This window comes from Melopsittacus undulatus, chromosome 4 (assembly GCF_012275295.1).
Source record: "Melopsittacus undulatus isolate bMelUnd1 chromosome 4, bMelUnd1.mat.Z, whole genome shotgun sequence".
In the NCBI taxonomy this organism is placed as follows: Eukaryota; Metazoa; Chordata; class Aves; order Psittaciformes; family Psittaculidae; genus Melopsittacus; species Melopsittacus undulatus.
In genome coordinates, this window is record NC_047530.1 from 84,402,719 (window position 1) to 84,427,588 (window position 24,870).

At 39.2% G+C, this 24,870-nt stretch overlaps 1 protein-coding gene across 1 annotated transcript in view; it reads right to left on the reverse strand.

The window, feature by feature from the left end:
• The window catches only part of SLC49A4 (solute carrier family 49 member 4), a 75,385-nt gene that overhangs the window by 19,662 nt on the left and 30,853 nt on the right, over positions 1–24,870 (reverse strand). The window contains exons 3-7 of the mRNA XM_005154064.3: positions 18,132–18,400; positions 12,431–12,560; positions 6,683–6,791; positions 5,996–6,063; positions 1,040–1,167 (exon numbers count right to left, since the gene is read on the reverse strand). Of these exons, the coding sequence (XP_005154121.2) occupies positions 1,040–1,167; positions 5,996–6,063; positions 6,683–6,791; positions 12,431–12,560; positions 18,132–18,400 (704 nt within the window). The remainder of the gene's footprint in view (positions 1–1,039; positions 1,168–5,995; positions 6,064–6,682; positions 6,792–12,430; positions 12,561–18,131; positions 18,401–24,870) is intronic.

Consider the following 24,870-nt stretch of genomic DNA (forward strand, 5'->3'; position numbering starts at 1 on the left):
TCCATCCAAATGGTGTTTCTCCTGACTTGATAATGTATTTCAGTTTGCTGTACCCACTTTGATTTTTAGTTGTGACATATGCAATGCACCAAGGACCCTTACTGAAACACAAAGTTAATTTGAGAAAACCATTATTTTGTATACTATCTCCACACCAAACTATTTAAAATGGGGGGGAAAAATTAATTTCTCCTAATGCATAAACTTGCTATAACAAAGATGGCACTTTCTTATAAATGGATATACAGAATTCTTGAATAAATAATTTTTAAAAATCTCAATGGCTTAGTTTTACTGTAAAGCATTGCTCTGTTCAAGGTCTTGGAATCACAGGGGATGAGTCCTTTGGTGCAGATAGTGAGGTGAAGGACAGATTTTTAAGAACAGAGCAGTGTTAATTTTCAACTAAGGGTAGAGCTCACTGGCAGCTTGTGTAGACCTCTGAGCTTTTCCCCCACTCCTGCCAACAGCTTTTTTCCCCATCTTTTTGAGGCATGAGCTGAGTTAATTTTGGGCTGGAAGAGTTCCCTGAACCTTCATGCGGGTGCAAAAAAGGACAGCACAGCTCAGGGATAGATTTAGATGGCTGAAAATACTATGGGTCACCTTGGTTTGAACTGCATCACATGTTTTCAATAATTAATGTAAGTTTCAAAACCTTAAATTCCCATACATGTCACTGTTTCTTACATACAGCGCTACTTACATTTATCTGATTTTTTTTGGTTGATTTCTCACTTCTATTATTCCAAACCAGTCAAATCAGAAAAACACTCAGTCCCAAAATCAATTTTAAATGTAAATTCTGGGATTTTATTATTGGGTTTTGTTATTTTTTAATCTCTTTTTAAAAAAGTTATTCAAAGCTGTAAAGATCCTTCAGCTTCAACAGTCTTGGTAAAAATACCGTATAACTAAAGATGCCAAATGAAGTTATAATAAAGTTGATGTAAGACTGCAAATATTTGCCTGATTATCAATACTGATATTAATATCAATACTAATTATCAATAGTAGGAATTAAAATAATTGTCAATACCTGTGGTTAGAGGCAGATGAGTGACACTAGTTAGACAGGTGAGAGTGAACCAGGTTGATGCTAATGTTGCTCCAGATAAAAGCAGCAGCAGTATAAACTTCAGCATCCCCCTGATAAAATCTGCAAATCTAAAATAAAAGCACAAATCAGACAAGGACAAATGCTGATTTTCATAATATTTAAATGTGATGCTTGACAACAAATCCACTGTATTCTCATTAAAAATTTTGGAGATTATAAAAAAAAAAATTAAGAATAATTTCTCATTTTCAGAAATAGAAAAAAGGCATTTTTATAGGACACTGGTATTTCTAGCTGTCAAGCTGAAGAGCCTTGGATTTTTTAGCTGTCACAAAATAACAACCAAACCAGGACAATTCTCAAGACATCAACTGAAAACACTTGGTGTATAGGAAGGATTTTTTTTAATTCTGCATTTGCTGGACACAACATCACACCACTACTTACATCGCTGTTTTGTCAGCGTTTGCCAGTCTCCCTTGGCAGACACACTGCTCAATTAGCATATGAGGAGGCTGCTGTATTTCATTCAAGACATTGTTAAGTATCAAGATTCATTCCTGTGGGAAATGACAAAACTCCAAATACCAGAATTCCTAGAATGAAGGTGACAAGGAACAGCTTCTGAATCCATGGATGCATTGGAAATGAAGCTCCCAGTGGCTTAGCCAAAACAGGAACCCCATACAGTGGTCACTTTGCCAGTGGCTGTTTTGGGTTGGAATGTTCCAGAAACCTAGAGTTTGGTGCCACTCCACTCCTACACATTCCCCACTGACAGTCTGAGGGAGCACAGTCCCACAAGTCCTTGGGCAATCTGGCTTTTATACAGAGGGAAATACAACCTTTGTACCACCTGATGGGACAATTGTTTTTTTTTTATCTTTTTTCCTTTTTCTTTCAAGGAGACAGAATGCATTTGAGCAGCTCTCCTACAGCATAATTATCAGTGCAACTGCTCTTTTCAAAAGGAATTTCCACATAGCTACTAAAAAAAAGATGTATTCTTAGAAAAGGCAATGTCATTTATCCACTAGTAATTTTCTATAATCTCCTGTTCAGATGTGATTTTGGGCTGGACAGATTAGGAATGCATGTCTAAAGAGTATCTTCTGCCCTCATAGCCTCCTACCTTGATTAGGCTAATGGCAGCATAATCCATCTAGATTGGTCCATGATGAACTATGTCCATCTGTCAGCTAACTACCTTCTTTGCCCTGACAAAGATTACTTTACAGGGAGATACCTTATGGCTTACTTGTTAAAAGAGATAATGTTACTGACATTTTGAGAACTAGGAATTTTAGAGATGTACCATAAGAGATGTACAAGTACTGCAATCAAAAAATAAAATCTAAAAGACCTACTTCTTTCCTCTTATTTTGATTGTCCTGGTGCTTTAATTCCACACTGAATTTAGCATCGAGTAATTCAATAAGCAGTAACAGAAGATCAATGCTGCACATCATCTTAAAAGTTTATGACTGCAGCGTTCAAGTAGCTTATGCATTAATCTCTAATAGTCAGAGGTTAGCTGCTACTGTTGTTTTTTTCTGACAATCCAAATCCAGCAATCAGGATCACCTCTTCTCAGTGGTTTTTCAATTTCTTTAATAATTCTTAGGATTACTGGGGTCAGAATCAGCTATTTTAAAGAATTTCAGAAGCATCTCAAAGTGCAAACTTTTGGCTTCCTCCATAGAGACTCCCCACTTTGCCTGCCTGCAGACAATGTCACTATTCCCTCTCCTTACAGCAAAAAGCCGTTACATATATCCCATCTGGTTTAGTGTGAGGTGTCCCTGTCCGTGGCAGGGGGGTTCGAACTTGCCAATCTTAAGGTCCTTTCCAACCCTAAAGATTCTATGATTCTACCTAATGAAACACCGTGTGAGAAATATCAGCCTCCAGGGAAGGATGTTTACATACAACAGGTCTGAAAGGGATCTCTAGGGGGTCCTCTATCTCCATCCTACCACCAGGGATATGTGTGGATGGGATGACAATATGCAACTAAATCATTCAAGACAGTTAAATGAAGCAAGTACTATAGAGCAAGTACTCTACTGAGTAGCTGCAACACAAAGATCCTGCTTTGGGTATCAGTGGTAGCAGTATGTGCCAAGGAGCTCACAGGTATCACAGGATTCCAGAAGGGTCAAATAGAAACTTAATGGTTTATGCAGCTACGGAATTTAGCCAGTAACTGGAATAATAGGAAAAAACTGACATAGCAAACGAGCCTGAACATGGTAATTGAGGGACTTCCACTTCTTGTCTGGTTACAGGACCATAAAGATGACTGTAAATCTAGTAACTCTTCAATCCAAAAATTAGATAAATTATTTTTATCCTCTCTCCCCGTATCTTCTTTTAAACCCCTCTGTTCTGTTTAAACGCTTCTTTATCATCTACCATGTAAGGGGACATCTGCAGCTGCTAAAAAAGCAGGCACACCAGGAGAGAAGGTGCACACTTACCCCCACACAGACCTCTGAAACTCCTGCTGGTAAAGTCTCCTGCAAACCAGCAAATCCAGTCCTAGGCTGGATAGTAGAGTTAAAATCACAAACCTGTGTTGCTGACAACACTCACTCTTGCTAAGGGAATTAACACATTTCAGCATTTTGACTACACTGCAAATTAAAAGCAGGAAAAAAAATTGAGCCATGGAGGACAAAAGCTCAGAAATACCTATGAACATTAGAAAATGTGGCAAAAAAAAAAAATCTGAGAAAAAGAAATAGATTTATGCTTCAATGCAAGGACATGAATGTCGCTTTGACACTGCTTTTCTTCAAACCAGTATCATTTGAAAGCTGCCAGCAAAGGGTACATTTGAAAGCTGCCGAAAATAACCCAGGCTTTTCAATTATAAAAATGCATCACACAAATTAACTAAACATATCTAAGTTCTCAGCAACTGGGACAGCAGTGGGTGGAGAGCAAGAGGATTTATGTATTGTGCTGAGGAAAACTTGCACCATTTCAAAAATGAGATAAACAAATTTCAAACTGGGCATTACATCAAATATAGATGATTTAACACCCACTGTGATGTCCAGGAGCCAGTGCTCCTGGGCAAGGCTCAGGTTGTTACAGCTCTAAATGGTAGAATCTGCATTGACAAAAATGGAAGGAGCAAATTCCCGAGCCATACCATTTTTGCTTTTGATAAATTAGCAGGAAAATGAGTAAAAGGGAAAAAAAAACCCAACCCAAAAGCAACAGCTTCTTGAGAGGTGGTTAAGGGAGAGAGCCGCTTGCTTGGCAAATCATAGTTCCGACAATGAAATACATCAACTTGTCAGCCTTGACAAGAATCATTACTTAATTTTCCTAATTACAACTTTCAGCAGATTACAGTCAGACTCATCATTGATTCAACCCTACACAGATAAATGCTGAATAAGCCTAGGAAGGAGAGTCATCCATCACAAACGACAAATCACCTCCTCCCTCCCTTTCTGTATGCAAACCTTCCTGTTTGAACTGTGTATCACCCAAGTTAGAAAGACGTATTTGGAGACAGCCTATTGGTGTTTTTTTAATTTACTTAAAAGTAAAGCTCTGAATGCTACAAAATACTGGTATTCACAAAGGTTTGATGTCGGTTTTGGAGCAGTTAAAAAAGGCTGTCAGCATTTCCTGAAACGTAACCCAGGCAATATATTAAAAAAATTAATCTACCATGAAGACTGAGATTCACATGTTGGCATTGAGTCAGCAGATTCTCTCCTAACAAAGTTAAGTGAGCTGCTAAGGGTGCCCCTCTGCTATTGAAACGCTGCAAATATACCAGAGACTAACTCATGATGGAAGAGATTAAACTGGCCAGCTACTTGCTTCAGCATATAACCTGCTACAGCATCTGTGCCATTTACAGCAGTTGGTTTTAAATATCGACTTCTTTTAGACAGAAAACCTCATATCTGAGCATAGCTACTCAAAAGCAGCTCATACAGAGGAAATCACAGTCTGAACTTTGTTTCAACAGCTTAAGTCCTTTGGCCTGCATCTGGAGCAGATGGGAGGGAAGTGCTTGTTTCTTTTCTGTACGTCAGGAGTTTTTTCCTCTCCCTCCATCACAGTTGCTAGGCAGCCTGCAAAATGTCAGGATGATAAACCTCACATTTCTTTATGTATTGTGTACTCTCAGGATGAACAGCAAGTGTGGAAAAAAAAACCAACAAAAAACCAAACAAACAAGAGCGTGCTTCAATTTCTGTCCTAAAAGATGCCTCCCTGTGTCCACAGACTCACAATGACTGCAATGATGACCAGCTCTGCACTTGTGTTAAGCTCATTGCAGAGTCTAAAGAGTGGAAAGAGAGAGGCTAGAATAATGCTTAGCTATCCTGATGCAAGGGGAACATGCAATTGGTATTAATCAGCTTTATAAACTCACTGCACAAGTACTTCCTGCAAGAATTTTTAGGCCATATAAGAATCCAGCAACTGGCCTAAACAGGCACAGACTAATTTCTTTGTGGAGAAATGTACTGTTATTTTGGAGAGGTCATCTGTGCTGCATTTCAAATACCGCTTCAGAAATCAATATGCCCAAAAGTGTTGATGGAAGGATGTTGATGCTTGTTTCTCTAATGGTTTCCAAATGTACTACAATGGGTTCTCCCTCATACCAGGCAGCTGAATTCACAAGAACTGTGTTTAAAAGGAGCACAGAGGAAGCACTTATCAGGAGTAACAGTATGACTTTTTGAGGTATATGCATGTGGACTTCTCAGCCCCTAGCAACCACTAACATGTAACATACAAATTATTGCTGTACAAGAAACACATCATAACCCCAGAATGCATTTTGAATTTCAAGCCTCCAGAAGACGAGAGAGAGAACAAGTTATGTTATTAAGAGGATAAGCTAAATGACAATTGCAATTGAAGAAATGGAAAAAGACCTGTAATTATTCCTACCTTGCCATTGCTATGCCAACAACACAGCCTCCAACTATAGACCAAAATCCAATCCAGCCTGCATCTACCTGACAGAAAAAAAAAAACAACCACAAACAAATCAAAACAAACAGAGTAATGTGTTAAAGCTAAGAAAATAAGATGATAAAATGTTACTTTCAAAACAAATGGTGTGAGGAGCTGCAAACTGCTAACAACATTGCCCAACCACAATCTGAGTATACTTTTTCTAGCATATTCAGGAGAAAACAAATTCACTTAAAGAAAGTATGACTAAGTAGCCTCTGCTTGAAATGTGACCTCTCTTCACAGAATCTCAGTAATTATTTCTGGATTTTTATAATACTCCATCAAAAGCTTAGAAATCCTCTTCTCCCCACTTCATCTTTTCTACCTGGTAAACATTATTTTCTTTTACTAAAGGTGCAGCAGCCAACAATCCTCCTGTTTGTTTACCTGACTCTTCCTGTCCAAAGGTTTGTACGATTCTGAAAATACCCACCGCTGGTGGAGACTCATCAGGGAGAATAGTGACACTTCAGGATGCCAAAGCTATAGTTTATTTTCTTTAAGATTTCAGGAGAAAAGTGGTCCAAACAGAAGAACCTGATAAAATTATATGCCAGTGCAAAACAAAAACATGCCACTTACAAAACAGGTGCTGAATATGAGCTAGGAGATACTCACTTGGCTTACGTGAACTGGCGTTAATATCAAATCCAGAACACCAGACCAGCCAGAGAAAACACCCAGAGGTATAGCATACGCTAAAGCAATCATCAAGAATCGGAAATTGCTGTGAAGACAAAACATATGCAATTAGTTGCAGCTTATATTAGAAATTTCACAACAATTAGCTACTAGAGTAAATGACACCTTAGAATCTATATTCTGCCAATCACAAAAAACAGCAGAGGTCTGAAGGAGAAGTGAGCCATGAAAATCAAGAAAAGTATCTGGCCATGTCACAGAAATTCTGAGAGGCTGAGATGTTACTGCCTTAACACTGTGACAATAAAAAAAGTCAGTCTCTTCATATAGTTCAAAGACTTTTGTAACATGCTGGCCTCATGTGTTTCTCATTTCCACATGCAATTCTTCCAAGCATCAGCATGGGCACCCTACTTAGCCTCAGTGTATGTTAGGAATAGTAAGTACTAATTTGAATGGCAAAAAACATACTTCAAGAATAAAATCAGAGAATCATGCTCTCTTCTTTTTAATCTGTTTTAATTCTCTTTGTTTTGGTGAAAGGCAGGAAAAGCTCTGGAAATCAAGATAGGTACAGTTGCAAGAGGGGACAAATTTGACAGTTTGAACTGTCAAAAAACAGACAAGTATAATACTCTGCTCTAAATAGTTAGCATGTTTGTTTTTTCCTCCCAATTAAAATTATTCAGCCTCTAGTATTCAGTGGAAGATGAAGCAGTCAAAGCTCTGTCATCATTTATTTGGCACTGGTGAGGCCAGACCTTGAGTACTGTATTCAGTTCTGGGCCCTTCACTACAAGAGAGACATTGAGGTGATGGAGTGGGTAGAGAAAAGGGCAACAAAGCTGTTGAAGGGTCTGGGGAGTAAGTCTTATGAGGAACAGGTGAGGAAACTGGGTTGTTTAGTCTGGAGAAGGCTTCAGGCAGGGCAGAGAGGATGGCCGGGGATGACGACACCACGATGACCTTATCACTCTCTACAACTACCTGAAAGTTGGTTGTAGTGAGGTGGGGGTCAGTCTCTTCTCCCAAGTAACAAGTGACAGGACAAGAGGTTAATGGCCCCAGGCTGTGCCAGGGGAGGTTTAGATCGGATACTGGGAAAAATTTCTTCACAGAGAGGGTGATCAGGCATCGGAACAAGCTGCTCAGGGAAGAGGTGGAATCACCATCCCTGGAAGTGTTCAAAAACCGTGTAGATGAGGCCCTCAGTGATACGCTTCAGTGGTGGACTTGGCAGTCCTGGGGTAATGGTTGGACTTGATGATCTTAAAGGTAATTTCCAACCTAGTGGATTCTATGATCATCTTCATCGTACGCATCGTAAACTGTAGTTGGCAGACAAATACCACCATCAATTTCTCCCACCCACCGTAACCAAAATCAAATGTGAAATCTTTGCTAAGAGACATCCAGCTTTTCCTCAAAAAATCTTTTGATTTGGGAATAAAAACAGAAAATATACTTTGAACTCTGCAACAGTGATATTTCAAGGTGAAGAGATTTTATGGTGATTCCAAGGTTATCCCATAGAGTATCTGTGTAACCATAAAATGTGCTTCCCCCACTTCATAAACAATTTACATAAAATTGATCTTGATCAGCACCAGGTTCTTGGCATGCATCAGCAATTTGATAGCACATAGTTATGAAAGCCAAGAGGGAGAGAAAGAGCTTTAAAGATTCTTCAAAACATTCAGAGGCTTGCAGCTTACATGGTTTTACTCTCCTAAAAGATGCATGTGCAGCACACCAGCCAGCGTTTTTTCTCACTGTTCTTTTTCACACATCCTTTCTGAATAACACATTTCTATCACATGAACATATCCTCCTCTTTCAATATAATTTGTGTCAGATTTACATTTTAATGCAAAGAAAAGCAACTCCCAAGCTTTCAGCTCTTCTACACATTGCTTGCTGTCTTCCTGACAATGTTTTTTCTCTCTCTTAAGAATGCCATACTCTTATCCTAGTCTATGTTGTGTCATCTGTCATCTCTTAAAACAGGTTTCTGATGCTATTTAATACTACCCATGTAAAAGCTAATTCAACAACTGTAGAATAAAATAAAAGTGCCCATTTAGCATGGACATTATATAGCCATGTCATAGATTGCAAAGAAGTAAAAAGTCTGAATTCACTCTTCCAACATACTTGCTCAGTATTCAAAATCTTTGGCTACCTGAACCTCATCTTCATTAAACAGCTACTTTTGAGGGGCTGAGTGCTTTGTAAGTTACTTGACTGAGATCTCCAGTGGTGTATCTGTCTTTTGTAACTCTAGCAACAAGACAGACTGGCATGTGGGATAGCTGCTCTGTGCCATGTCCAACCCCTAGTACCAATACTAAAAAAACCAGCTCTGCATAATGACATCCTCCAGTGACAGGCTGCATGGTGCCTTGTTTCCAGAATAAAGAAGGTGATCAGGAGAAAGGCTGCATGGCAGTGACAAAGCAGCACCAATCACTAGATGTCATTCTGTCCCCTTGTCCAGCAATAGCTAAATGCTGGCTTCAGTAAGTGCTAAGCTATTAGAAACATACATCTTAAGTAGCAGTTCTGCTATTCATGGTGCCAGTCACTTGTACTTGTTTACAATTTTGCAATTGCTCCACCGAAAACAGAAAAATATGCTGTCTGTCACACCATCAGTTGGTGAAACCACACTGTTTTCCATCATATCAGCCCTTATGACAGGATATCACCGTTAGCCTCTCTCTGTTAAACCAGTCTGCTGGAAATATGAATTGGCTTTTTCTTCTGGTGATTTTTCAGAAACCTACTTAATGCCACTAGAATCTGTGCAAGAGGCTGGTCCAGGAGGGAGCCCCATCACAGTCAGTCACCATTTTCAGAATAACTTTGACAGTGCCTATTAACACCATGCACATTCTGAACAGCTTCCATCACTGTATGATGAGGTCATATGAAAGTTTCATTAAAGAAATAATGATGCACAAGAAGTCTGTTATGAAATTTCAAAATTACCTACACAGTCCCTTTAAAATACAAAATGCACGTAACTGGCTAAAAACATCTAATTACTTCAAAGCAAAAATCACTACATGTTTACTTTATGCAGATACTAAGACTTGTTAACTTTTTTTTACTTATATTTTTTCCATGAAAATTTGTGGCATATTCTGAAACAGGAGGAAAAAAGAAAAAGTCTTATTTGCTTCACCCAAGAAACTCAGAAAGGGCACTCTACTTTTTGTAACAGAAATTCAAGCTACGCTTGTCACAGTGTGTGACAGACTGTTAAAAGGGTTAGATCTAGGTCCCAAACCATGACTAACTTGTCAACTCCCACTGTAGGCTGAGAGAGTTGGTATCAGGAGATAATCAGAGATTTGCTAATCATTCTAATCTGTCAGAAGCAGAAATCCTCCAAATCAGGAAGAACCACCAAGTTCCTAAGCAAGTCCCCCAAAAATGGCCTATAGGGGATGGTTGACCCTAAGAAGATATGTATAAATACAACTCAGCAAAAAGCAGCTCATGAAGATGACTGCTCAAGAACCTGACGGCATGAAGGAGTTCGGGAGTTGCAAGGATGTGATGGATCCCTTCAGCATTCAAAGAAAACGGTCAATGACTTCAACGGTAAAGTTATGCTATGCAGCTTTATTTTGAAGTAATAAAACTGCAGCTTGGGGGAAAGGGAAGAGTAAAATTATGAACATCTCAATAATCATGAGTGGTATTTGGTGCACAGCTGAGTCAGCCCACTAGCTCACACACATTCTTAATGCCTTACACAGTTTTACACCAGAAAGTAAGACTTCAATAAGGGGAAAACATGATTTCCTGGTACTCATCAGCTGATTAGCTTCAGTCTACACCACTAAGTCAAAAGAAAGGCTCTCTGTGCCAAGAACTGTGAAGCCTAGATTAGGCAGGCAACAGAGCTTAAAATCCTAATGAATTGGATGATGGATTTCTCTTGAAGGACAGCAGATATCATTTTCTGTTGTAAAACCCCCCTTGCTTGACAAATTGTTCCTGAAAGGCTCCCCAAGATATGTGGGTTTAATGATGAACTGTTGATTGTTTCATGTACAGAGGAATGGAGAAGTGCCTTTGATTAGAGGTAGCATGGAAGACTAAATAAAGCCCAGAAGGAAGGGAGATATAATGATCTACCTGGCCACACTTTAAAAGCTCTCTTGGTTCTTGGAGACACTATAAACTATGCTCATTATTTAAGCATCTAGCTTGTTTTCTTGCTGTTTACCTCCTGACCTTAACAGTATCTCAGGTCCAGTGTTTACAACACTTTGAACACGGAATCTAATGGTTATAAAGCTCCCAAATGGAGTATTGTCATCAAAAAAATTCTATTTCAACTTCAGGGTCAGTTGTTTGGATTTCTGTTCAACAGCAACATTTTTACAACACAACCCTCAGGCACGGTCTCACCACACACCAGCTTGGGTGCATAACGGCATTACTGTGTGTGCTAAGTGTCCTTGCGGGAACTGCAATTTCTTAATATCCTGAGTAGGTCACTTTGATAACCAGCCAGCTGTACTCACACCTCCTTCCAACTGCCAGCCTGTTCAAGGATGAACACACAGGATTAAACATCTTGTCAACTATTTACTTCCCCAAACTGACAGAAAAACCTCAAAAATAAAAAAAAAGAAAAAATATTACAAGAAGGTATTAGATGGTTTTGCTAGCTCTAAATACAGTTTTAGCAAGTACAGCCACAAAAGGTCCATAATAGCTAAATGCCTAAAGCTCCACATTTATTAATTTTCAAGAAGTCCTTTGTACATAGACTCAGCTCCTAGCATTAAATCAACCAAGAAACAATTACAGCAAGAATTTGAAGCTCCCCAGTGAAGTCAGCTGTATTCTGCACCATGGAAGTGGTTCTTCTTTGCCCCAGGAAATTCGTCTGTGCAGTATCATGTACAGGGCACAGGCCTTCACAATTATTCAGCATTAATATTACAGTTGCTTTACTTGTTCATCTGAGATCAGATTCCCACTACACAAGACATTAGACAAACACTGGGGTGGAGTGGGACTGTGTCTTAACAAGAGCCCCACTAGGAGAAGTTGCAAAGCTGGAGATGTAACTTTCTTTACAACCTTTTTTAAAAACAAACAAACAAAATTTCAAGGAAACTAACTCACCTTGGAACCTGTTCAGAAACACATCTAGATAGACTTCTCCTATTCCCACTTCATATTTTAACATATAGTAATGAGATTTAAAAGATCATATAATGGTTTCAGATAGTTCATTTATTGCCCTCACGGCTGAATGACAGCAGCTGAATACTCCTCTGAATGACAAGCAAACCCTAAAATCATTCCAATATAATAAGCACAGAAGAAAGTAGCTTATCAAATAGTTATGCCCAGTGTTGTTAATAGTTACCTCACCCTAGCAGTATGTACACTCTTAATCTTGTATAACCAGATACAACAGAAGCATTGCATGAGAAAAGCTGTGCTAACAGGATGACTAAAGTAGTGCTGGTGCTGAAGAGCTCTGGCATGAAGGCTTGAGATACAGCCAATGATTTAAAATTTAATGTCTGCTTTTTAGCAGTTGTTATCCTTTTATGTCTTAGCATTAATATTTAATTTTATTTTGTTTAAAAGCACTACAAACCAACTTGTTTTCTCAATGATTAAAACACACTTGTTTTTATTTATTTAGGTGCTGATCTGCTTTGAAGTGGAAACCCAGTGAGGACCTACCTTAAGAGTCTGCAGAAACTTCTCCTGTAGCTGAGCCGCTGACTTGCTGCAGCCACACTGGGAGGGAATGGAGGGCGCGAGGGGAAGTAAGCCAACGCGGCGGAAAATATCAGGGAAACCATTCCAAATTCTAAACAAGATGGCAAAGAGAAGCAAAACCAAGAACAGATGTTAGCATCTAAAGGCCTGTTTTGGTACAGCATTGTTATCAGCCAGCCTCTGATACATAAATCCCACCACAAGTGCTTTACTGCTCCTGACAACAGAACTCCATAACTTGAAGGAGAATTTTTTTCTTCCCCAAACAAGATTTCAAATTGAGATGGGAAATCAATGAGATGGAGAAAAATTGGCAGTCCATTCAAGTGACAGGAGCTGCAGAGAACCAGTCTCACACATGGGGAATTCAGTGAAGCAAAAAGAAAGCTTTTGCTTTTTCTCTTTAGAGAGAACTGAATTATGAAGATTTGGCCACATTTCCACAAAATGGAAGTTATGCAGTGCAGGTAACAGCGTGCTAGAGACTTTAAACAGATGGGAATGGGGAAGCCCCAGGGTATGGAATGATAATTACTTTGTGCACAGGATGATGATGACAAATGAAAGGTCAAGCAAGGCAGCATCTCGGACACAAACAGTATTATATGGCAAAAGATTTATTAAGAGAAAATTGTAGGCGCAGCCATGACCCAAGAGTACATAGAGCATGGGTAACAGGGAGTAAAAGGAAAGAATACAGCTGTTTGCAGATGATTCTCTTGTTCAGCAGCAGGTATTCTAGATCTCTGAAAAATTTCATAGCAGAAGTTTGGACCTGAACTTGCAAAGTGCTGAGCACTTCACAGAAAATACACAGCAAGCCCTGTCTTCAGTCATCTTTTGGAAAAACAACTCTACCTACAGTCAGTCTAATTAATTTGTTTTACAGGCCTTTCTACAATGTATATCATGTTCTCCACAGTCCTCGTTCTCAGTATTTCTCCAATCCCCTTTGAAAATAAGATTCTTTGCTGCTGGAGAGAAAAATGTATAGCTCAAGCATGTTATCTTAAAAGAACCTGTGATCTTATAACAAAGATGTGTTCACTGACACCACAAATAAATTCCATCAGAGCTGGATACTCAATTGCAATTTTCTTTTTTCTTATCTTTTTTAATAAATCAATATGAACATAACATTTTGCCATCTCTTCTGCTAACACAGAAGAAAATAAATTCAGGAAACTTAAAAGTAAATAACAGTTGGAGTATAAATGCATCAGCTGGAGATGGGGAAGGGAAATGAATGCTTCTATTTGGTATGTGGAAAAAAGTCTACACTAAATTTCTTTTGAAGCCATACAAAGAATGTGACAATACCATCCTTCACAATCAAATACTACAGGATTCATTTTGAATTACGCAGCATCTCTTTTTCTGCTATGCTCTAATTCTGTGTTCTGAGGGTTAAGGGTTAAGATCTTTACCTAGATCTTCTCACAATGTCCTATCTTCTCCAGAAAACAGGTTAATTTCTATCTTTGTGTACATTGTTTTTGAGACCATGAGCAGTGAACAAAGAACTGTCCGTAAGTGATCATTCCACTTACAAGAAAGGAGTGAGATGCTTTATCACTACGATGATATTAGAAAGGAAAGCAAGGCTTGCCAAAAGCTGTTTATCTCCTTGTCCTGCATCTAGGTCTACGCATAGTTATACATATGTATACATGCATACATACGCTTTAATAAACTACTAAAGGAAGATTATAGACTGCAGACCATCAGTCTATAACTGATAGACCTTGATAGCCATCAAGGATGTGACCACACAAACCCATAAACTTTGCCCAATGTGCTTATTATTTAACTTGATTATACTGCAATGCCATAAGGGGAAAGGCTAGTTTTTTTTTTCTAAAGAATGCAAACCACATTGATAATTTTTTTAAATCACAGCAATATTTTACATAACAGGTGCCCATCTGGGGCCTATTCTATGCGTTACTTCAAGATTCCTGCCAAATTGCTGCAGTAGGAGCAGTATAGTAACACTTAATTCTTTTTTTATTATTATTATTAAATTCAGCATGCAGTCCTTGTAGTACCTTCTTGCAACTCTTTTAATGTTTCCCAGTGTTGTATTTTCCAGGCTAACAAATTTGCCTCGCAAGCACTGCCCTCATGCACAAAAGAGAAGTGCAGAATTCACTCTGGAAACTAAAGCAGCTCCCGCTATTGAAGAACAGAAGTCTCTAGTGCCATGTTAGCTTTGTGTATCACACTTGCATTCCTATCAAAAGCCCAGGTACTTCCAAATGCATACAATTTCTTACATGTTGCATTCCTTCCTCATTAGGAAACCCAAACCTTTATCTCCATCATCATTTACCAGACTAGGTAAAGAAAAATACAGTCCCAAGACAAGTTTTAAACTGAAAGTAGGGAGCAGAAATAAGCAAAAGAGAAAAGGTAAGAGATAGGTCAATAATGAGTCCAAGGGAGCTGGAGTCACAAAAAAAACAGCACTTTGACAGGAGCTATTGGCTTCTGAACAGTGAAATGGATGCAGCAAAGCACTTAGAATTGGGCAAATCAGCATAAGTTAATGTGCAGAAACACAGCTCTGTATAGTTCTTGTTATGGAGTGAACCTGAAATGCTTCACAAAAGGTAGGTACTGCACTACAGTTACCCACGACTGTCAAAGTGGAGAGACACCTGCATCTTACCCTAGGAAGTAGGCACCTTGAAGCCACAAACAGAAGAGAACACCACTTTTACAGAGACACAAGCCTTCTTCATACAAGGTCTTTTTCCTTCACACCGGCTACTTGTAACACAAAAACTTACACAAACCAAGAAACCCTCCTCCCCATCTTGTCCTGCAATGTAGAGAGGGAACAAGGGCACTCAAGAACACACACATGAATTTTTTTTAAACAAATAATATTCTACACTGATATTTACAGAAGCACACGTCTGAAGGCTCTGGCTGCAGATGAGAATAATGCAAGCTTCCTTATGCGATCCAGGAATTCAATCCTGATCTTCTTCATCTGTACTATTTCAACTGGGAACCAGAATGTGCAGCAACACAGAAAACACAGAAAGAGGATGTGGCAATTCAGCTGAGCTGAATTTAGTCCATATTTGAGATACAGGAAGAGCAGTTTATTAAAACACAGAAGAGATTGGAGTTAACAGCAATTTCAGAATGGGTTTATAAGCAACTGCTTCATAATCAAGTTTGAGGTTAAGTCATTGGAAAATCTGCACACTCTTGGCATGCTAGTGATCCCAAGTTAACAATTCACATCATTACTGTCTTTTATAAGTCATCACCTAACTTTTGGAGGCTGCTTATCTAACACTACTTCACACAAAAGCAACAGGCTCCTTCACAAATACTATTCCGTTATGAAAGCAGAGTGCTCATCCTGTGAAACTGGCTTTTCCATGGCATCTAAAAGGAGAAGCCATACCAAGCCTGACCACACTTAGTACAAAAATGGGGAAAAGGGACACTTGGGTCCAGTTCCCTGTTCTACTATATTCTGTAACACATCTACCAGTATCTGCAAAGTCAATTTGTGCTTTGCTTTCTGCACAGCTGTTTTAAGGGGACAAACAGTACCTTACCACACCTACCAGGTATTTTTTGCAACACAGGTGAACAGAGCTGTACAACTGGCATGAGGCAGTCACCCATTAAAAGCCAGCCTTCTTCCCACTTCTGGAGCCTACCTGGCATAGAGCTTAGAAGAGGCAAACAGCAGGGACCTTGCTCCTTCAGCTCTCTGGGAAGACAGAAAAAATCCCACGAGAGATTCAAAGCAACCTTCTCTTCGTCAGTTCCCATCAACTTTAAATCAGCTGGATATTTTGCTACCATCACCACAACTCACTGTAGTAACATTCATGACCCAGCTCTTTTTCACTGCCTGAACAGCGAAAGGTGATGTAGCTCCTGAAAAGACATACCCCATATGACACAACCACAAGTGCAGCTGCATAAAGAATTTATCTCTGTTCATTTTCAAATACTAAGAACTACTGATGCCCCATAAAACACAATTCCTAGGAAGCTGAAGAGCTGCTGCAGGATCATCTTATGTCGGGACCAACAATCCCAGTATGTCTACAGGGTGTTCGCAAATCCTAACTGCGCAGAAAGAGCCATGCTGAGACATGGGACAGGTAAGAAACACCTCTGAACCTTAGTGGCAAGCAAGATGTATCCCTGCTTCTGAAGAAAATGATTAAGAAAACCTCCCAGAAGAGAAGAGAAAGACAATCTAATGAGCTCCTGAAAGCAACATTTCTAGTGCTATCAGACTCAAAACCATGGTTTGGGGCACAAAACTGTACTTCCTGTAAGGAGACGAATTATTCTCTCTCCGTGGAAAATCTAGAGAGGGAGAGCTAATGCATGTGTCTAATCTCCGCATTTTTTCTCCCCTTAGGTCCTCAGGACAAAGGCCGACTTGCCTTCATTTTTCCTTCTTTCACACTGTCTCTTTTCATCTGTCATGAGATTTTTGTAGTCTAACATATTTACCTCTGAAAAAGGCTTAAGCAACCCCAAATTTCCTTGTTGTTCCAAGACATCTGAGTCCAGTAAAAAGTAGATTGCTCAAAAATATTTGCTAAAATAGTGATCCAACTTCGCACACATTCTTTAAAATGAGTATTAAAGTGGCTCACACCCAGCAGGAATTTCCATGAGAATAATGTTCAGGATCACAACCATGATCACAAACAGCTAACTCAATTCCATAAACCTTCATATCAACTACACAGTATGGACACTTTAAGACTTCTGGAACACTTTGGGCTAACTCCTGGTTGCAGTTCAGAAGCTTCAATTCTAAGGGGGAAACCCCCAAAGAAATATGCAACTGCCATGACATGGTAAAGTTCAGCTGCTCTTAATGCTATACCAATTTATATCCAATAAGAATCAGATCACAGACACTTAAGCCACTTAAACAACAATGCTTCCTTAAAGCTTTGCTGCTAATTTTTGTGATACAAAGAACCACAGAAGCCAATGCATGAAAAAGAGCAAGGATGTATGTAATCTGAGTTACGTCAGGTGAATTTTATATCAGTGGTTTTTTTCCACTAAACTGTTACCACTTCATTGCAGTTGCTCACCACATAAGAACTATGAGTTTTCAGTTAAAACCAAAATCTACTGAGTTTTAATTGCAATGCTAGATTTTTAAATGCTTGCAATATAATCACATTTGAAAGCCATATGCGAGCCTTAAATTAAGGCTGATTTAATGCAGGAAAGAATATAATGCTGAAAGACTATGGATTTCCATCTTTACAGCAACAAAAGAAAAAAAAAAACCAACCTGTAATGAAGACATTTTAAATGAAAATTCAAGAAGCAAAAACCTGTTTGAAATCTCAGGGAAAGAAGACATTTCCTAAAAGATACTTCTCCTAAGAGCAGCCAATACAGACAACTGAAATATTTCTTCTGGAATCAGTCTATAAAAAAGCTATTTTAACATCTTTCCCACACAAGAAGGAAAAACAATTAAAACTTCTGATGGTACAACATTTTACCACTTTGTTACTTCCCATCAATCAGTCAGCCAGGGTTTTCTGTGCAAACCAACCACTAGAGGGTAGTGGTTCACAAGTCCCAAACACATACGACGGCATACACCATTTTTATAGTTTAATTTTTGATTTCTAAACCACACCTGCATACAGCACAGCCTCAATGCGGTCCTTGATGTGCTCCGCGTTGCTCTGCGATGCCAGTGGAAGGTGAGATGTTCCATTAGGAGATGGCACCACAAGAGGTCCCACTAGAAACGCCCCAGCGGCCCCCAGGTAATTGAGCAGTGATGCAATGGCGGTTGCTGTGGCACGTTCATCCGGAGAAAACCACGTCGTGGAAAGAAACGGCGCTGCGTTCATCACAGTTGGCCCCGCCAAGCCATTCAACAGCTGCCCTCCGTGAATCAGCCTGGAACAGAGACCACAGCAATTTGGATGATAATTGCTTGCCCCTTTGGTTTTTTAATTAAGAAAGAATGTAAGATATGGACTGCTGGTGATAGAGCAACTGCACAAAGAAATGAAAGTCCTCTGCAAAACAAAAAAAAAGGATACTCCATATACTAAAAGAAGCCTAATTAGACTCATTTAAAGAATCCAGAGCTACTCTGGTCTCACTACCTCGGATCAACTGAGAAGCAAATATTCTCTTCAAAGGAGGAACGGAAGGGAGAATAAAAGGGACTTTCTCTGCACTAAAAAAGGTATCATGACAGAATATGAAGTATAAAATATGTAGTAGCAGGAAAGCTTTAAATTGCAAATGTTATAAACCTGACCCCTTGCCTGTCTAAATCTCTACAGAAGATTTAAATTAGTTATAGCAGATCCAAAATTGAAGCACTTCGGCAAAATACTCTGCATATTTTTTCACTGCATTATTTATTTTTATTTACACACTCAGATGAGCTCGATGTGCCTACAGATGAGAAGGCTGAGCTGTTGAGCTTTCCAAGAGAATCGTCTTCTCCAGCAATCTGGTCATTCTCAACCTGCTGTTGAAACAGCCAAGCGAACCAAGATCCTTCTCATGTTTCACACTCATTGGGATTTAACAGATCAGACTGGTGGCAGAAAAGAGACAGTACCTCCAAGCAGTGAAGTCTCTGCAAACCTTGGCTAAATATTAGTACAATGAGCACGTACAGAAAGGACTTTCTGAAGGGTTTCCTACACGCAAAAGTCAGCCAGAAACATTCGACTTTGACTTTTCCAAAAAGTGATTAGCCATGAAAGGCAAAAGCATTTTAGAATTTATATAAAAACTTCATGTATAAAAAAACTTCATGTATAAAAATTTCATGTATAAAAACCAGCGAGTCAAACAAAATACTGCAACCCCCCCAAAGCAGATCTATCCATTGTGCAATAAAATGGTGGCAGATGATAGTTTTAAATGGGTGGTGTTTTTCTAAGCATAGCAGGAACTTGATGTTATTGCTGCAAGTCCCGAGTTGTCAGACATAAAAAGCTACGGCCTGAAAATGGGGAAACATAAGCTGGCACTTAGGCAGTGTTTCAAGCCACAAATGGCTGAATAATATACAGTGTAACAGGAGTTTTTTAAAGCACACAAAGGAATAAAATATGCAAAAGAAATGCTGACAGACTCTTTATCAAATTAACAAGCTAGACTGCAATAAAAAGGAATAAATGCTACTGATTCTCAGTGGATTAGAAATTACATTTTCAAACGAGATTTATATAAATATACAGGAAAAGAAAAAGCTATTACATATCATCTGAAGGAAACGATTTCTGAGCTGGGACAGAAGTAACATACACTCTTAAACGCACCCGGTTTCGTTTTTTTTCTTTTTTAAAGTTCACATAGCAAGGATAGATTTCATTACTATCTGTTCATGATATACTTCAGAGGGCATCACAAAGACCTTTTACATGCTTGTTAAATTGGGGGCCCCAATAAAACAAAATGAAATAGTTTTACATAAATAAAAAGCACTGTCTAAATAATGCTCTGATATAGTTTTCTGGACAACACAGTACCTGAATCCCTTATGGTTACTCTCCAACCCAGTGTACTTTGGACAAACTAAGGTATCTTTGTGCAGTTCGGTATATTCATTCTACATATCTCACTACAGTAAGTTATTCTCAAACTCATCCTAAACTATTCCAGGGTACTTGCAGAACTATGCTACATCCCCAGAAAGAGCTGCATTTCAGTAGCAAGTGAGTTCACATGTACCACTGAGATATACCTACTCTTTAGCAATCCTAATTGCAAATAAAATTCAGTAAAATCGGAAAAAAGTACAACCATTCTGCAGCATCTATGGGTATTCTAAAGAAACCACCAAAGAAAATCCCCCAATTTATATATTGTGAGAATTACACATACTCTTTTCATGTACTTACACTTCCAATGTATCAAACTCTAGCATCTGAATAAAGCTCTGTAACTGACTTCTGTATTTGAAGGAGAAAGAGATATTAACTTTACTCTGGAGATCCAAAGGAAGAAAGTAGTCTCTTAATCCAGAATTTTAATTCTATATTATTTGTCTTTTTACAATAAAGAAAAGCAACAAACCAACATAAGAGACTTAATAAATACAAAAATAAATAAATAAATCATTTGCATTACTCCTCTACAGATTCTTAATTCATTTTCCAAGAGAAGCAGGGACAAGAGATTCAAGACAATTCACTGCATTTACTAAGCTTCTACTCTGGGAGACAAATGTTGCAGCCACTCCATCTCTCAGTGAAATATGAACCCAACATTACTGGTGGCTTTTTGCTGTTTTTACAATGTCTTATCATCACTGAGATTTTGGTCTCACAGCATACAGGAGTCTCCTGTTGTACATCATTAGTGCTAAGAATTGCTTCAGCACCAAAAGATGTTAGTTTCTGTTATTCCCCAATTTTCTTTTTGCTTCTGCTACCAAAACGGTGCAAAGAGCAACTGCATTTTTCCATGTCATTATTTCAGTTTCATTCTGCACATCAAGATCTCTTTTCCCTGAGAAAAGGGCTAAAAAGATTACATTAGCTCAGAACCCTACCCAGATGAAAAAATGTGTTTGTCTTATTACACTAACAGGGTAATCGTCATCTGTTATTCATTCAGCTCCGCTCTGTTTTCAGATGCATTATTTATCCAATCATCATTCAATTATTTTCATGTATCAAAAAGTAGAAAGTTATTGCGTTCAAATAATAGAAAACAACACAAGAGTAGAAGGCTTTTTAATCCCAATCATGAAAGAGAAAATTGGAAAAATGACACCAGAAATTCATCCCTGACTTACAAAAATAACTGACAGACTGTCTAGCTTAAAGCAAAAGTGGGGAAGTAAGTATCAACCCCAACTATCTTCTTTCTAACCATTTCAGAAGCCCAGCTAGGGTCTAATTTCAAACATTCAAAATTCTTGTACAACTGACCTCTGCACTAACGAAGTTGTGTGCAAACAAATTGTTTGGAAGGCAGATGCAGGGACTGTGAGAATGAAGGCCCTAAGCCCACTGCAGGAGAGGATCTGGTTCAAGACCATCTTAAGAACCTGAATGTACACAAGTCCATGGGACCTGACGAAATCCATCTGAGGGTCCTGAAGGAGCTGGCAAATGAAGTTGCTAAAGCCACTGTCCATCATATTTGAAAAATCATGGCAGACAGGTGAAGTTCCTGATGAATGGAAAAAGGGAAATATAACCCCCATTTTCAAGAAGGGGAAAATGGGTGATCCAGGGAATTACAGACCAGTCAGTCTCACCTCTGTGCCTGGCAAAATGTTGGAGCAGATTCTCCTGGAAGGCATGCTAAGGCACATGAAAAACAACAAGGTGCTTGGTGACAGCCAGCATGGCTTCACTAAGGGGAAATCCTGCCTGACCAATTTGGTGGCCTTCTGTGATGGGGCTACAGAACTGATGGACAGGGGTAGAGCAGCTGATGTCATCTACCTGGACTTGTGCAAAGCATTTGACACTGTCCCACACAACATCCTTGTCTGTAAATTGGACAGACATCAATTTGACAGGTGGAGCACTCGGTGGATAAAGAACTGGATGGATGGCCGCACACAAAGAGTTGTGGTCAACGATTCAATCTCCAATTGGAGACCAGTAACGAGTGATGTCCCCCAGGGATCGGTGTTGAGACATGGACAATGGGATTGAGTGCACCCTCAGCAAGTTTGCTGATGACACCAAGCTGTGTGGTTCTGTTGATACGCTGGAGGGAAGGAATGCCACCCAGAGGGACCTTGACACACTTGTGAGGTGGGCTGATGCCAACCTCATGAAGTTTAACCATTACATGTGCAAGGTCCTACACCTGGCTCAGAGCAATCCCAGGCACAGCTACACGTTGGGCAAAGAAGAGATTCAGAGCAGCCCTGCAGAGAAGGACTTGGGGGTGTTGGTTGATGAGAAAATGAACATGAGCCAGCTTCAGTGTGCGCTCAACAGCCCAGAAAACCAACCATATCCTAGGCTGCATCAAAAGGAGCGTGACCAGCAGGTTGAAGGAGGTGATCCTGCCCCTCTACTCTGCTCTTGTGACATCTCACTTGGAGCACTGTGTGCAGTTCTGGTGTCCTCAACATAAAAAGGACATGGAACTGTTGGAACAAGTCCAGAGGAGGGCCACGAGGATGATCAGGGGACTGGAGCACCTCCCATATAAAGACAGGCTGAGAAAGTTGGGGCTGTTCAGCCTGGAGAAGAGAAGGCTGCGTGGAGACCTCCTAGCAGCCTTCCAGTATCTGAAGGGGTCCTACAAGAATGCTGGGGAGGGACTCTTCGCTAGGGACTGTAGTGATAGGATAAGGGGTAACGGGTTAAAACTTAAACAGGGGAAGTTTAGATTGGATATAAGGAAGAAATTCTTTACTGTAAGGGTGGTGAGGTACTGGAGTGGGTTGCCCAGGGAGGTAGTGAATGCTCCATCCCTGGTGGTGTTCAAGGCAGGGTTGGATGGAGCCTTGGGTGACATGGTTTAGTGTGAGGTGTCCCTGCCCATGGCAGGGGGGTTGGAACTAGATGATCTTAAGGTCCTTTCCAACCCTAACTATTCTATGATTCTATAAAAAAGATAATTTTATATATATATATATATGTACATGTACATATATATTAAAATATGAGGACTAGTAGTTAATGCTAGTGCAAAGTATCTTGTGCCACAGCATCACAGTAATGAATAACTTACATATTTGAATTATAATATTTATATATATTTGCAATATATATATATGATAGAAAATAAATACACAAACACACATATATTTATATACACACACTTCTTTGTACAAAATAAAGATCACATTCATTCCTAAACTGGTCTCTGAATAGCAAAAAGCTGGAGCAGAGGATAGTTCAAATACAGCAGACAAAATTAGAGAAGACTCTTATTGTGCTGTATTGTCATCTCTTTTCCAAATTATTGTCAAGTCACATTACAAATAAATTAAATTACATGATTTTCATAACTTTCCTGAGAGAAGACTTCATATGAGAGAAGAGTTCATATGAGAAGTAACCTGGTTATACCTGTTTTATTCATCTCTGGTGTCACCATTACAACACCCTAACAGGCAACAACAATAAAAAAAAACACAACTGTAAAGCTCTAAATACTGAAATTACAGTATCACTGAGCAAATGGGGTATGAAAGAAAAGTGAGATTATACAGAAATAAAAGGATTTTAGTGATTGATGATAGTACCACACAGTTAAGATAGGAAAGAGCTTCCATTTATAGTCAGCTTCATATATCTTGTGCTCCCTGTATGGGTTGACAATCCCATGCATGATCACAGTCCCATCAGGTATTAGATTTGTTAAGCTATTTAAAAGCTATGTGTTGTATAAGCGCTTTTTCTGCGTAAGAACCCCAGACACTTATTGTGGTATAAACACTATGTCTTAGGCCTGGACTTAAATGAAAGAAAATTTAGTTTCCATACTCAGATGGGGAAACAAAGGTAACAGCATAAGGAAAATTACTTAGCTAAAATGTAAGTTTTAATACAACAGATTTAAATCAAAACACTAAAATAGGCCTGCAAAGCTCAGTTCTAAGATGTGTTAATTGAACTTGGTTGGGAAGGCTAGGACTGTAGAAGTCGTATCTGCATTTTAACTCCTTTTCACCTTTTCTTTGGCAGGCAACACTGCTAAGAGCAAGGCCATCAGCTCCAGTGCATTGCTCTGACTCTCTTAGTAGAGATATTTGATACCAGCTTCTGACTAGCCCCTGGTCAACTGGGAAATTAGATTCCTCTAGGTCCTCGTGCAGATGAGACTTTGATGCCTTTTTTAAACTGAAACATTTACCATGCTGTTCCTATTAGCTGCCATGTGAATTGACCATTTAGTCACTATTTAAACTTCTATACTCAAGCAGGGAAAAAAAAATTGGCAATTCTGTTTTGCTGCTGTTGAACAAAGTGCAAGGACCAATGAAGTCGCTCAGAGTGCTAACCTGCTGCTGCACTAAGGCATCGCTGTAGCATGTTTCTTAGTCTGGAAAAGTTTAGTAGATGAATTGCTGTTCCTAACAACACAAAAAGCAGCTGAGGATAAAGAAGTTGCTATTTTACAGAAATGGATGACTAATTTTTCTTCCACATGCCTGACAATTTCACTCATTGAAAGAAGTAGATTGTTCAACTCCTGCTAATTTGGAAGACAAATATGTTTATACAGCGATTAGCTCATTGTGGGAGCTACTGGAAGCAAATGAAAAAAGACCCTTTCACTGGAGGACTTCAGAGCACTTTTCAAGAGCTGTTGAATTTAGCCTCACTATATGAAAACAAAGCAAGTAAATACCTCCTATTCTAGAGTGTCTGCTACTGCTGTATGATGCAAGTTGCTCACACAGGAAACTGAACACAAAA